Genomic DNA, 15,721 nt, shown 5'->3' on the forward strand with positions numbered 1-15,721 from the left:
GTCTGACAAACTGATAAATGGAGGTTAGCTCTTATTATGGTGCATGATGCAATTGCAGGCCAATCGCAACAAACATCTTGCTCGTGTTTCAAGGGTTATTCTGTGATATACTTGTGCAAAACACTAGATTAAACAGCATCCAATCACAAGGTTTAAACTGTGGTCAAGATATCATGGTAATATCAAACAACTTTTAATTTAAGTATCCTCAACTTTAGTCTTATACCAACACAATTAATAAATAAGTGTTAGAATAGGCATGTTGAAAGTCACAATAAGATTGAGAGACATTAATGTAACACCTGCATTGGTGAGAGGGTGTCATTATTCAATTTGTCTCTTCATGTTATTATGCCAGTTTAAGTGATTATGTCCAACGGTACCACCACATTCAAGTGCCAATAAGGGCATCTTGGCATATCAATAACCATTCATTTTTGAGGACTGCCTTCAGTAATAAATAGGTGAATAATTATGAAAACATTTATGGCATTGAAACACGAGCTGATACCAGTTTGATATAATCACCTGCAGCAGTAGAGATGACATTCTATTAACAGCTAAGTAAAAGCAATTTCAGCTCGGAGTCACGATCTAGTTATCTATGTCAGCCTACATTCCAGATTGACCTTCAATCCATTACAAATAGAGTACTACAGTATCTTTAGGATAAGATGCAAACACTCTCTGGTAGAGATCGAAGAACACCAGGAATTATATGAGAAAGAGTACAGGATATTACTTGGCATTCTAGTAGACATTTTCCCCACATATCAACAAAAAATAATTTTCTGGTTATTTATCTCATTGCTCTGTGTGGAACCTCGCTGTTAACTTCTTAAGGGCTGCACTTCATTAACTTTGGGCCAGAAGGGAATGCCCAATCAACATAAAAGCCATTTCCTAAAAATAAGTTCTTTCTTTACTATTCTTGTAGTTCCAAACTGCTCCTTTGCTTCCAAAGGAAAGATCCAGCAATGGATCTTTTAAAAAAAAATCTTCCTGTGAAGACATAATGCCTCACAATGTTATTTTCAAGTAAAATACACCAAATATTCATAACGTCCTGGTCACATACACCATGCCAGAACTGGGGCCTGACCTATTAATGGGATCTGACTCAACCATTTGTGGGAATAGCCAAGTTTAAATATCGTTTGAGGTTATTGGTACATCTATAGCTTGCTAGCTGGTATCACTTCTTGGGTCAAATGTCCTGCATTATCTCAATAGCATCATAACTTTTAGAAATGAATATAAATGCTGAGGTATGGAGGTAGTAAACCATTTTCACAGTCAATAGATAGATACAGACAAGAAAACAAAGTACTGGCAATCAAGACAGCCAACTGGCCTCAGAGGCAACTTGCTGCTGAAAATCTGTACAGATGTCACATGATTTTGTCAGTATCTTATATAAAGAAAGAGAGAGCATGATTCTCATAAAATACATCTGTTTATAGGCATACTGCAGTTGTGAAAAGAAGTTTTAAAATGAATAGCACTATTAATATAAAAATTGGGATATTGAAAATAGTTTGATAAACAATTTAGCTATTAGAATAATCTTGATAATGTAATAAAGTTTGGGAAATATAAATCAAAAAATGTTTGTTTTTTATATAAGCTGTCAGTTTGTAGAATGGACTCAGTCGTTCTCATTTAAAGATATGCTTTTACATACCTAAATTGTTGTCTGTCAGCACTTCTTTGACTTTCTTTGTGATGGCATACGTATCGAGTTCAGGAGACATGGCCACCAGTTCTTGAATGCTTAATGCTGACTGACCAGAAATTGGCAGTGATGATAGAACCTGAGGATCGTTCGAAGGTTGTTCACAGGGTGGTTTGATCTCCTTACTACCTTCTGTGGCTGTGGATTGCTGTGAAGGTATTTCAGCCACACTCTTCACTGATTCAGCAGAACTGACTGGAGATTCAGGGGCCGGGCTGCAACTAGCCGAGGTCTTTGGGGTTATCTCTAAAATAAGTGAACAAAATGAAAAGTATGAAAGTTTTGTTTTCTTTGCTGCAAAGCATTTTAGCCTACATTTCACTGTAGGCAACCCCAGACTTTTAAGCAAAATGTCACCAAAGATTTTGAATTTTATTTGATCTACTACAGCAGTAAAATCAGAAATGCAATTGCAGGTTTAAGAGAACCCCATTTGTTCAAATAAAAACAGGAAGTACTAGAGAAGCTAAGCAGGTCTGGCAGCATCTGTGGCAAGAGACACATAGCTAATTCTTCAGTTCTGAATAGGAGTCACACTGAATTTGAACCATTAACTCTGTTTCTCTCTCTACAGTGCTGCCGAACCTGAGTTTGTCCAGCAATTTCTGTTTTTAATACAGATTTCTAGCATCCACAATATTTTACTTTTATTTACCCCATTAGTTCAAACAGTTAATTCAGTGAATGGCTATGCCACACAGATTAGGAAGGTACAAAGCACACAGGAGGCCACATGTTCTATCTAATCCATGCCCACTCTCCATGTTGCAGTCATTCCTATTCCCCTGTTCCCTCTAATAGCCCTGCAAGTTATTTCTCTCAACCGTCCACTCAATTTCCTTTTCCTTGTAAAACTCATGTGACAGATGTCAAAACTGCTGGGTTAGATGCAGGAACATCAAGCAAAATTTCTGCTTAGTTGATTAGGGGGGAAGATTCACAATGGGGATGCTTAAGTATATACTGTGTGATCTCAGAATACTTGCAGTCAATGCGATCTACAACCAGTCTGCCAACACTGTGTCTGGACATCGAGGTACAGTCAACCCTCACAGCAACCAGCAGGGAGTGAAATGTAGAAGGGCAAAGTTGTCAAAACAGAGAGAAAAAGAAGAAGGAAGGAAAAAATGTCTGTGCACTTCAAGTATAGTACACTGGGAAGAGGTAAAGGGAAATCTGAGCACAAACTCAAAGAAGAGTAGCTGCATGCAGAAATTTTATGATAAAGCTGAAATATCACATTCCTGAAAACGTTTGTAATGGTAAATGCAAAGACTGAAGGAGCGAACTTTTCAACTTTTAACATGATGGGCTGAATAGCCTCCTTCTGTGCATTATATGATTCTGTAACAGAAATACCTCAGGAATTTTAGTACTGAGTTATAGATTGCATAAGGCCAAAGAGGAAAGCTGAAATATCACATTCCTGAAAACATTTATAACGGTAAATGCAAATACTGAAGGAGACAACTTTAATCGTCATAATAGCTTGCACTATATAAATCCATTAATTTCGATCTTGATCTAAAACAATCATGACCTTCAAAAGGTGCAAGAAAATAACTCAAAGTTGCGGTGAATAATCTTTTTTGTAACAAGTCAGTTTGGTTATTTAAAGACTAATTTTTCAGTTACAAATGAGATATAGTCTGGGTTGTATGAGGTACCCATAAGGTACGATATCATAAAATGTGATGATGTAGTATGCTTTCAAAAAAATGAACTGAAAATCTCATGTTGACACTGACAAGAAAATGAAACAATTGTTTAGAATTGTTTTTATGGTCAATCGTAAATATAGTCATATATTTTACAATGGAGGATTAACAGCAAAGACTGAACCATAATAAAATATGTGCACATGAAGATAAGCTATATTCAGAAATCTTTGGTTAGTGTTGGAGCAAATAGCTTTATTTCAGTGGAAGAAATAAACTGGCAGAATACGACACAACATGGCATGCCTTTCACAGCCAAAACAGTTATCAGATTGATAAATGGACCGATTATCTATAACAATGACTATTTTATAAATATATTACATACTTTCCTAATCTGAAGGCAATGAATTAACATTTTAAATTTGGGGTGGGGAAAAAACTGAATAGGTATAGATTTAATATAATTTGATGTGCTACTTACTGAAATGTAATTTGTAGTAAAATAATTATATTGTAGTTTAACAACCAGAACATTACAAATTCTCCCATGTTACATTTATCCTTAAAAGTCTGAATGAAAATCCAGGATACCATTCTGATTAAAGCTATCTTTTTAATCATAGCAACCAGAGAATTATGTGCCAAATTTGCTCCTAATTCACCCATGCGAGGGAGTAGTTTGGCAGATCATCCATCTTCCTCACTGTATGGTGTCAGAGATGGCAGAAACTCCTGCATGATGAAGATATTTTTACTGAGGTCCATGTCCTTTAACCTATACCAAGGTCAAACATACCACTGCTTGGTTAATGACATTCAATGAGGATTTTTTTTCTGACTTCTGTTATTGCTCATTTCCCTCGATCAAGAACACAATTGATAAATCTCACAAATATGTTTTTCTAAATTTTTTTTGTATTTTTAGAAGACAAGCTAAAAACAATTGCGCTTTGGCAACTGGCCATAAAACGAAGCTGTCTAAAACACCTGAGAATACCCGAATAAGATATTGCTGTGTTGAGTTCTGCCAAACCTGAAACAGGATGTTAATGGGATTTAATAAAGAACAAAATACAGCCATTTGCCTTCCTCCTCTTGTATTTTGAGCAAATCTAACCTCCCATCTAGTTTCTCCTCTTCGTTAAAAGTGCATTTGCACAGATGCTACCATTCCTGACGAGGCACTGCCATGAATTCCATCAGAACACTGAAGCTTGTGCTCCCTTTTTAGCTCAGTGTTCTATCTGTTAATCAGGAGAGATGGAGTGAGATTATGTCTGGTGCCCCTAGTTTAAAAGTCTAGCTTCCATGCTTACCATGTGTTGCTGTTGCTTTGTAAGGGGCATTCTGCGTGGCCCAAACAAACTATTTTGCCAAGCTTTACACTAAAAACTCAATCAATGTAATCCTGACTTGCAACAAGTCAACAGACAATAGGTGCAGGAGTAGGCCATTCTGCCCTTCGAGCCTGCACCACCATTCATTATGATCATGGCTGATCATCCTCAAATCAGTATCCTGTTTCTGCTTTATCACCATAACCTTTGATTCCACTATCCTTGAGAGCTCTATCCAACTCTTTCTTAAACGAATCGAGAGACTGGGCCTCCACTGTCTTCTGGGGCAGAGCATTCCACACAGCCACCACTCTCTGGGTGAAGAAGTTTCTCCTCATCTCTGTCCTAAATGTCCTACTCCTTATTTTTAAGCTATGTCCTCTGGTTTGGGACTCACCCATCAGCGGAAACATGTTTCCTGCCTCCAGAATATCCAATCCTTTAATAATCTTTTACGTCTCAATCAGATCCCCTCTCAGTCTTCTAAACTCAAGGGTATACAAGCCCAGTCGTTCCAATCTTTCAACATAAGATAGTCCCGCCATTCCAGGAATTGACCTCATGAACCTACATTGCACTCCCTCAATAGCCAGAGTGTCTTTCCTCAAATCTGGAGACCAGAACTGCACACAATATTCCAGGTGTGGTCTCACCAGGGCCCTGTACAGCTGCAGAAGACCATTTTTGCTTCTATACTCAATACTTCTTGTTATGAAGGCAAGCATGCTATTAGCTTTCTTCACTACCTGCTGTACCTGCATGCTGGCCTTCATTGACTGGTGTACAAGAACATCCAGATCTCTTTATACTGCCCCTTTACCTAACTTGACTCCATTTAGGTAGTAATGTGCCTTCCTGTTCTTGCCACCAAAGTAGATAACCATACATTTATCCACATTAAACTGCATCTGCCATGCATCTGTCCACTCACCTAACCAGTCCAGGTCACCCTGTAATCTCCTAACATCCTCCTCATATTTCACTCTGCCACCCAGCTTTGCATCATCAGCAAATTTACTAATGTTGCTATTAATACCATCTTCTATATCATTAACATATATTGTAAAAAAGCTGCGGTCCCAGCACTGATCCCTGCGGTACCCCACTGGTCACCGCCTGCCATTCCGAAAGGGAGCCGTTTATCACTACTCTTTGTTTCCTGTCAGCCAACCAATTTTCAATCCAAGTCAGTAAGGTAATAAGGAAATCAAACTTTTAATAGTCCAGAAAATTTGGGGTCGGGGAGGGGAGGGAGGAGAGCAATTTCTACAATTTGGAATGCAGAATCATTGGGAACTAGTTCTATTTACTGTTACACGGAAAAGATGGAGCGAGTTTATTAATTTATTCAAGAAGAAAGCATTTGCTAACCAATGGACAGAGAAAAGGTGGAGCAAGGCTCCACTACCTTAAACATATAAAATTAGTTTTACTATCTGTTATATAGAAGTATTCACATTATATACAATAAGTAACCAGGGTCTAGCTGTACTGATATTTCCTCCCTCACTTGGGGTAAAGGGTTCAGTTGGACATACTCAAGATAGATAATTGCTATTTTATAACAACGTGCATTTGTACAATGTTAACACAGAATGATTCAGGAAGGTATAAAGAAATTGATGCCAAGCTAAGACAATATTAAGAATGACAGAAACAAAGACAGAGGATTATGAACAAAGAGGAGAGGGAGTTGATGAAGAAGTGGGGCTTGAGGAAGAAAACTTATCAGTGCAAGTCCATGTGGTAATGGGTAGAAGGGCTTGGACAATAAGCCAATCATAGGATCATAGTGCCTATAGTTTTGGAGATATAAACACGTTTTGGTATCTTCTTCTACATTCTGCAATAGATATCAACTTGTTGAGGACATTAGCACTGTTGTTAAGTGTAAGCATGAACACTGGTTTGTACACACTACACTGGTTTGATGCCAGTGCTTCCATTTTGGACCTCATCACTTCAGCTATCACTGCACTGCCTAACACATATTTAACAGCAGAAAGGACTGCACATCCCATCCTTTCCAAACCACCTGTGCTATTTAAAGGGCTCATCAATTGCTTTCAGGTTATTTCCTAATCAAACTCCACTGGACTGAACTGTGTTTTGAGAACTGTGCATTTTCCTAATGAAGTTTAAAGTTGAATTTGGTGAAGAATGGCATTGCACATGGTGAAGGCCTTGATTCTGAGTTTTGGGCTTCTAGAACATAGAACATAGAAAAATACAGCGCAGTACAGGCCCTTCGGCCCTCGATGTTGCGCCGATCCAAGCCCACCTAACCTACATTAGCCCTATCCAATGCCCGTTTAAATGCCCATAAAGAGGGAGAGTCCACCACTGTTACTGGCAGGGCATTCCATGAACTCACGACTCGCTGAGTAAAGAATCTACCCCTAACATCAGTCCTATATCCACCACCCCTTAATTTAAAGCTATGCCCCCTCGTAATATCTGACTCCATACATGGAAAAAGGTTCTCATGGTCAACCCTATCTAAACCCCTAATCATCTTGCACACCTCTATCAAGTCACCCCTAAACCTTCTTTTCTCCAATGAAAACAGCCCCAAGTGCCTCAGCCTTTCCTCATACGATCGTCCTGCCATACCAGGCAACATCCTGGTAAACTTCCTTTGCACCCGTTCCAGTGCCTCCACATCCTTCCTATAGTATGGCGATCAAAACTGCACACAATACTCCAGATGCAGCCGCACCAGAGTCTTATACAACTGCAACATGACCTCAGGACTCCGGAATTCAATTCCTCTACCAATTCTGCTCGAGTCACTTGTTCCCAATCTTAGCTTCAGCAGTTTCTGACCTCTCTGCCTGCAACATAACAGGAGATTTAGAAGGGCAACACAGAGAAAAATAAGCTGTTGACTGAGAGAGGAACAGGAGAAGGCATTATCCATTGAAAGCCGTCAGGAAAATATTTCCCTTACTTCAACCTGGATGACGTCTGATGTTTTGGAGTAGGGAAAAGAATAGCACCAGCAGTGGCTATGAACAGCACGATAACTAATATCCTTACAATGGGATTTGTCTAAGTTGTAGTAGGTGACACGTTGACCTGGTCCCAGCTTGCATACCAAAGTTGACTGATACTCCTTATGCCCAGGAGAGCAAGTACCTGAGGTTCTCTCAGGCCAGTGAGAAGATGCCAGAGTATGCACATGTACAGTATTATGAGCTTCCCCACTGTAAAGGGTTCCATCACTGGCACATGTCACTTTGTAACTACTGTACCTATATGCAGAAGTATTGCAACCACAAAGGATTCAATTTTCTCATTTGATAAACTCATCATACAGGAGAATATCAGGCATCCTTGTGGTGGCAATGACGCTTTCATTCTACACCATTCCAATGTTCTCTCAGAGCCTGAACCACCTTGGCAACATGGACATCTAGGGACCACTTGCTCCATGACTTTGATACAAAAGTCAGACATTTATATATTGACAGTAATGTTGCTGCACAGAACATCACTGGGCAGACCACTGGGTTGAAAGTGTGCTGCCTGGACCTAGTGTCAAGATCCTGGATCACTCACTGGAGACTATATCACGTAATGTAATTATTTGCAGCATCTTCTTCTTTTCTGACAGCAGAGCACTTGACAACAGGGCTACAATAAGCAAACTGAGGTGCAGCAGCAGGTGGTGGTAGTGGAAGAAGAGCAGAAGAAAAGAAGGACACTCACAGGACATTCTCTTTCTGGCTGGGTTGTCAGCAGTCACCTCATCTGCAGACACAATGCATTTGAATTATCAGAAAGTGCCACACAGGTTAGTTAACTAAATTGTAGCACATGGGATGGGGAACTATAATAGTCTGGATTTAAGATTAGTTAATGGAATGAAAATAGAGTGTGTAGGAATAAATAGGTGTGACTAATGAGATATTGTAAGAATTAGTGCTTGAGCCTCATCTTTTCACAATCTATATGAAAAGATAGATTCTTGATTAGTAGAGGGAATCAAAGGTTATAGGGAAATGGCAGGAAAGTTGTTGTGAGGATTGTCAGATTAACTTTGATCCTTTTGACTGGTGGAGCAGGCTCAAGGAGCTGAATGGCCTACTCCTGTTCCTATTGCTTATGGTCAATGATTTCAACGTGGAGATTAAATGTGTTATTTCCAAAGTTGCAGATGAAACCATTCTAGGTGAGAAATCTGCATTGTGATGATGATAATGATGCAAAGAGAATTCAAGTTAACATGCATGTGCAGCAGACAATCAGAAGGGCAAATAGTATATTTACCTCCATCACATGGGGATTTGTATATGATTAAAGATGACTTGCTTCAATTGTATAGAACCTTGGTGAGACAGCACCTGGAGTACTGGGTGCAGTTCTGGTCTTTTTATCTAAGCATATAGTCTTCACAGAAGATGTATATGGGAGGTTCAAGAGACGATGGGACTGCCTTATGAGGAGAGATTGCACTCGCTAGAATTTCAAAGAATGAGAAATGATCTCATCGAAACTTACAAAATTCTTAAGGGGCTTGACATGGTAGTATGGAAGCTGTTTTTTTCGCTGGCCTGCTAGTTTGCAGCCATTTTAGTCAGTCATGATATTGCTTCGCCTGGCTTGGCCCCTTGCCCTGGGTGGCCCATAGTCTGCCAGAACATTCTGTAACAACCACATAACTAACAAACCAACCAGATGTTATCAACGGGTGAATGCAATGTCTGGAGCATATATTGGCTGAAGGTCTGAAAACAATAGCTTGTTACATACAGTCCTGAGAAACTGTCAGCTCGGCATCTGTTGAAATATACAAATCCACGGTGATTGGGAGCACTTTGGAAAGGTGCTCCCCATGATATCATGCAATAAAATTTGTCAATGCTCAAGGTCTGAGTCTGGAAATCTCTTCAACAGGCAGAGACAAAAAGGACGGTTCCCTTAGTTTGGAGGTCAAGAACCAGAGGGCAAAGTCTCACAATCAGAGGCAAGCCATTTAGGATTGAGATCAAGAGGAATTTCTTCACATAGTAAGTGGTGAATCTTTGGAATTCTCTACCTCGAGGATCTGTGGAAGCTCAGTCAGTATGTTCAAGATAGAGATAGATAACATTAAGGGAAATGGGAACAGCACAGGAAAATGGCAATGAGAAGACAATCAGTTATTATTTGGAATGGTGGTGCAGCTGCAAACAACTGAATGACTTAGTCCTGCTCTTATCTTCCTTTGATTGTAACCAACAAACACAACTTTAATACTCAATTGTACAGTCTCACACCTTATTGTCCCTCTGTTCTCTTAGCCACAACACTTCTAAACAAGCCAACATTTTAAACAAATCATTCAATATTCTGAAGAACATACCAGACTCCAAACGTCAGCATATGTGGAGAAAATTAAAGTTATCAGATCTGCAGAGGTTCTCCAGCATTCTCTTGTGTTTGATTCAATGTTGCGCCAAAATCAACTAATCATTCTTGGGCATTCTATTAGTACTTGTTTTGCTTGGCATAGTGTTCTTTTGTTGTGTGGTCCCAGTGGGCTTAGTATCCCAGTGGATAGAAGACCATTCAGTTTAAATGGAGTGAACTTCAGATAGCCTTGCGAGGGACCCACGAGCACCTCTGGCATTGAGGGTCTAGTTGCAAGCTGCATCATCTGGGCACTGGTGGCAGCAGTCCTGAATAGCTGGCTGGCAGACAGACATTTGTGCAGTAGCAATAATGGGACAAAAAAAAAAATCCTTAGTCAGGGCAAAAGGTTCATGTCTCACAGAAACAATGTGACATAACTCAACATTTAAGAAAACTGTTCAGCTGTTACACAACAAATTGCTGGAATGCTGAGACACCCTGAAAACCCCATTTGAGCACTGATATCTGCACTCATGATGGCACTGGTCTTAGCCTGCATAGCAGAAAGCTGACTTGCAAGGCACCAAGGTACGATTGCATGACTTTAGTCAGAGCTTCTGAAATTGATCTGAGTGGGGAAAGGAAAGATAGACAGAGCAAGCGAAACAGAAGTAGGCAGAGGTGGTGATGGAGGCACCAACTGGCTGTCTCATTTAATAACTTGACATAGACTTGACATATAACTTGGATAGCCCCAGTAACTATAGGCCAGTGAGTCTGACTTCAGTGGTGGGCAAAGTCTTAGAGAGAATGGTAAGGGATAAGATTTATGAACATCTGGGTAGGAATAACGTGATCAGGGATAGCCAGCATGGTTTTGTGAAGGGCAGGTCGTGCCTCACAAACCTTATTGAGTTCTTTGAGAAGGTGACTAAGGAAGTGGATGAGGGTAAAGCAGTAGATGTTGTGTATATGGATTTTAGTAAGGCGTTCGATAAGGTTCCCCATGGTAGGCTAATGCTAAAACTTCGGAGGTATGGCATTGAGGATACATTAGAGGTTTGGATTAGGAATTGGCTGGCTGGAAGGAGACAGAGGGTAGTAGTTGATGGATTATGTTCATCTTGGAGCGCAGTTACTAGCGGTGTACCACAAGGATCTGTTTTGGGACCATTGCTTTTTGTTATCTTTATAAATGATCTAGAGGAAGGACTTGAAAGCTGGGTAAGCAAGTTTGCGGATGACACAAAAGTCGGTGGAGTTGTGGATAGTGAGGAAGGAAGTGGTAGGTTACAGCGGGATATAGATAAGTTGCAGAGCTGGGCGGAAATGTGGCAAATGGAATTCAATGTAGCTAAGTGTGAAGTCGTTCACTTTGGTAGGAATAACAAGATGATGGATTACTGGGCTAATGGGAGGCTACTTGGTAGTGTGGATGAGCAGAGGGATCTTGGTGTCTATGTACACAGATCTCTGAAAGTTGCCACCCAGGTAAATAATGCTGTGAGGAAGGCATATGGTGTACTGGGCTTTATTGGCAGAGGAATTGAGTTCCGGAGTCCTGAGGTCATGTTGCAGTTGTATAGGACTCTGGTGAGGCCTCATCTGGAGTATTGTGTGCAGTTTTGGTCGCCATACTATAGGAAGGATGTGGAAGCTTTAGAACGAGTGCAGAGGAGGTTTACCAGGATGTTGCCTGGAATGGTAGGAAAATCTTATGAGGAAAGACTGAGGCACTTGGGGCTGTTCTCATTGGAGAAGAGAAGGTTTAGGGGAGATCTGATAGAAGTGTATAAGATGATTAGGGGTTTAGATAGGGTAGATACTAAGAACCTTTTACCGCTAATGGAGTCAGGTGTTACTAGGGGACATAGCTTTAAATTAAGGGGTGGTAGGTATAGGACAGATGTTAGGGGTAGATTCTTCACACAGCGGGTTGTGAGTTCATGGAATGCCCTGCCCGTATCAGTGGTGAACTCTCCTTCTTTATGGTCATTTAAGCGGGCATTGGATAGGCATTTGGAAGTTATTGGGCTAGTATAGGTTAGGTAGGATTCGGTCGGCGCAACATCGAGGGCCGAAGGGCCTGTACTGCGCTGTATCTTTCTATGTTCTATGTTCTATGTTCTATAGACAGATCGAGTCTATATGTAAAGAATTGTGTATGCTAGTATTTGTAGTGGTGGTCATCGTGAGGTCAAGTGACATTTTTTGTTCATCAATACCCTGCTGCTCTTTTTATTTACACTCTTATGGATTTGAAAGGAGAAAGGCACAAAGGTAGGAGTTTGGTGAAGAATAATGGGGAAGTCAGATGTGCCAGTTTAACCACTGTATTCAGCTTGCAAATGAGAAGAAATTATGGATTATGGGGAAAGGGGATGTGTAAAAGAGATGAAGTCAATGGTTCCGTTAGAAGGATAGAGCATTTGAGGATGAATTCAGTAAACAAGGCAAATCATTCCTGTGAGGCCATCAAATACGTTCTTACAATGCAATAAGGGTCCCACAGACCATATCGACTTGCTGCTCTCATTGCCTTTGCAACATCTTTCTGAAGGACCTGCTAGTTTCTGTGGAAACTCACACTCCTCTCCAACGCTTGCACTCAGGCCTCCCCTGCTATATCTGAGAAACTTGGTAAAATAAAACAAAGATCAATGGATGCTGTAAATCTGAAACAAACGTAGTAACTGCTGGAGAAACACAGCAGGTCCGACAGCATCTGTCAAGAGAAAACACAGTCAATGTCTTGGGTTCGGTAACCCTTCATGAGAATACGGTTCTGGGAAACATGGTGCCTCTCTCTGCCTCATTGTACCATATTCTTTTCTCTGCAAGGCAGACCCACTTCTCCACCTACTTTCAACACCTGGTACTGTCAATGTGTTATTCCTCTTTAAGAGATGTAGGAAACCTTTTTAATGCTCTGTTCTGAAATATTAACTGTTTGTTTTTCCATTGAGGCTGCTTCACACCAGAACTTTTCAGAAATTAGATTTTCTTTTCAATTTTCCAACATTGTAAATATTTTGCATGATCGTTGACAGTTTTAGCTTTGTACAAACTTGTGCCTCCTATGAGGTGTGTAGAGCTCTTGGTGTTATTGTATAAATTTAACATGCAGCACGGTATTTTCTAGCTGCATCCCACGTACTGAAATGACACAAGTTAATCACACAGTATGATCCCTGAGTCCAATTTTAAGCCTTATCCACCTTTTCCCAATGTGTTTCCTCAATACTCTCTAGTATTTTTTGTTACATCACTCAAATAAGCTAACACTGGGTTGAGCATTTGTAATAGTTACCTGAATGCAGTTACTACAGGGATGTTTGGTTGAAAATTCAAACAGGTTACACTCAAGATTCTTGCTTCAATGACTTCCTTTGCATATTATGGAGTAAATCACTTTTACTGCTCACCAACCACTGATTTTGTTTGTCCCCAACACCCATAATGTAGCTGAAGGTTCACATCTGATGTGAATTTACAACCATTAAATTAACAAAGACTCTGATGTATCACCAGTGGTCATACTCCTACTAGAATACTATTTCAAACCAGCTGCTTTAAAACTTTCCATGTTCTTTCTTTGACCAAATCTCAGAAATCAGTGGATAAGTTCTCTATAATAAACTTGACTGTTTTCATTTTCTGCCTATTTAAAGTCAGGATAAAGTCATTTCTTATTATTGCGAGCATCGAGATGATGATGTCTGCAAGCATTTTTCACCATGAAATAATTATTGCAACTGACATTTTTACTGCTGGCATGCCACAAGGCACAATGTGCATTTGGAAGAAAAGGAATTATTATAAAGAAACAGAAGAGCATTCAGCAATATGCTGCCAGACATAATCATTGTTCTGGTTACTAAAATGGCAGAGAAGAAATATACAAACAAAGAGCTTTTTGTGAATTCCATTATCATCGATGTTGATTGGCAAAAGTTAGCCCATTTATTTGGCTTGCATTAATCTATTTGTTAATAACTGAGTTCTCAAACATACTAAACACCCCCCCTGTCCTTTGAGAACTTTGGTAATATTTCTGCACAAAAACCAAACCTTCAAGCTAATAAGAAAGAAAGGCTTTTAAAAAGTGCTTCATGAGCAAACAAGATGCTTTTTCTATGATTAGTATGATATTACAAGGGTTAAGCCTTTAATCACATAAATTTGTCAATTTATTTTACATTTATGAAAAAAAATCCTAATCTTTTTCCTTAAAAAAAGTTTCTGCAAGGGATATGCCAACACTGATGTTTCCTATAATGCAATGTGATAGATAAATTTCATGAATCTCTTTTAAATTCAATGAGCAAAAATCAGAGCAGTTAACACTACAATATCTCTATAGACCTGGGGTCTTGCATGGAAACAAGTACACTATTGTCTGCATAAAGAATGAGAAGGCCCTGATTCTCCATGTAAATGTGCCTGAATTCCACTGGTGGTTTAATTGGAAGTACGTTGACTTACAGAACTACTGTCAATCTCAGGCCACCACCAAATGCAAAATACAGAGATGTTGGCACTGGTGATAGAGTCACTAAGACACCATCTCCAATAAAGCAACTGCCTGAACCTTTGTAGGTAAACTTGTATGCAGACCACAACCTCCACGGTAGATCTGCAGGAAATTTATTACAGCCTACGTGAAAGTCTAGATAAGCAAACACAAACATTCAGTGCCATTAGCAGTGGAAATAACCAGACAGAATTTTGTTTGCAAATGCCAGCTTTCTTCTAGCTACAAATTCTCAAAATTAACATCAAATAAGCTCAAAAACAGTATATTATTCACTTTTATCATAATCTTTTCAGGATGAAGTAATTTCTTACTATTAATTGTTTTGCTGTGTTAACATTTAAAATAGTTATTCTCTTGCTAGTTATGAAAATGATTTAAGATTTATAGCAGTTTACTTTCTGTATTAAAAACCAAAAGAAATGCGGATGCTGTAAATCAGAAACAAAAACAGAAGTTGCTGGAAAAGCACAGAAGGTCAGGCAGCACCTGTGAAGAGAAACCAGTTAATATTTTGGGTCCGGTGACCCTTCCTCAGAGCACTATGTTCTAAGGAAGGGTCACTTGACCCAAAACATTAACTCTGGTTTCTCTTCAAGGATATTGCCAGACCTGCAGCGTTCCCAGCAATCTCTGTTTTTGTTACCTGCTGCATTGCTTGATTCACACAGCGTCTATTAGTCACCTTTTATTCCAGGTTCCTGCCAGGTATGTAGCTAGAATCCTTGGCACAGCAGACATCATTAGATGTCTGCACAGCCTGTACATGCCAAAGTTACTGGCTTTGGGAAGAAATAATTCCAACAATGCTATACAACTTTAACGGGTTGACTTAATTTACATTGTGCTGCATAACAGAAAAACAATTATAAATAGAAAAGGTTTTATAGTAAAAAGATTATTGATTTGGCTTAATTTTCTTGTATGTGAGTGCTATTGCTTCAGATAAAGCATCTCTGTTGTCCGACAAAGCTTTGTTAGCTACACTATGCTGTAAAAAAAAGGACTCAAGTTGAAATGATGCATTTCACAACCCACAAAAAAACAAGGCCAATGAAATTATTTTGATAATACAGGAAAACACCGCAGCTATTTACATAAAGCTGTTTACTCAAAA

General features: G+C 39.5%; 1 protein-coding gene across 2 annotated transcripts in view; it reads right to left on the reverse strand.

Annotated features, from left to right (window-relative positions):
* LOC132830572 (protein CASP-like) overlaps positions 1-15,721 on the reverse strand; it is a 596,312-nt gene that overhangs the window by 95,540 nt on the left and 485,051 nt on the right. Inside the window, exon 20 of one of the 2 annotated variants that reach the window (XM_060848389.1) lies at positions 1,685-1,981. The exons of the other annotated variant lie outside the window; for it this stretch is intronic. Coding sequence (XP_060704372.1) covers positions 1,685-1,981 — 297 coding nt within the window. The remainder of the gene's footprint in view (positions 1-1,684; positions 1,982-15,721) is intronic. 2 annotated transcript variants of the gene reach the window in all.

The sequence above is a fragment of the Hemiscyllium ocellatum genome, chromosome 31 (assembly GCF_020745735.1).
Source record: "Hemiscyllium ocellatum isolate sHemOce1 chromosome 31, sHemOce1.pat.X.cur, whole genome shotgun sequence".
Taxonomy (NCBI): domain Eukaryota; kingdom Metazoa; phylum Chordata; class Chondrichthyes; order Orectolobiformes; family Hemiscylliidae; genus Hemiscyllium; species Hemiscyllium ocellatum.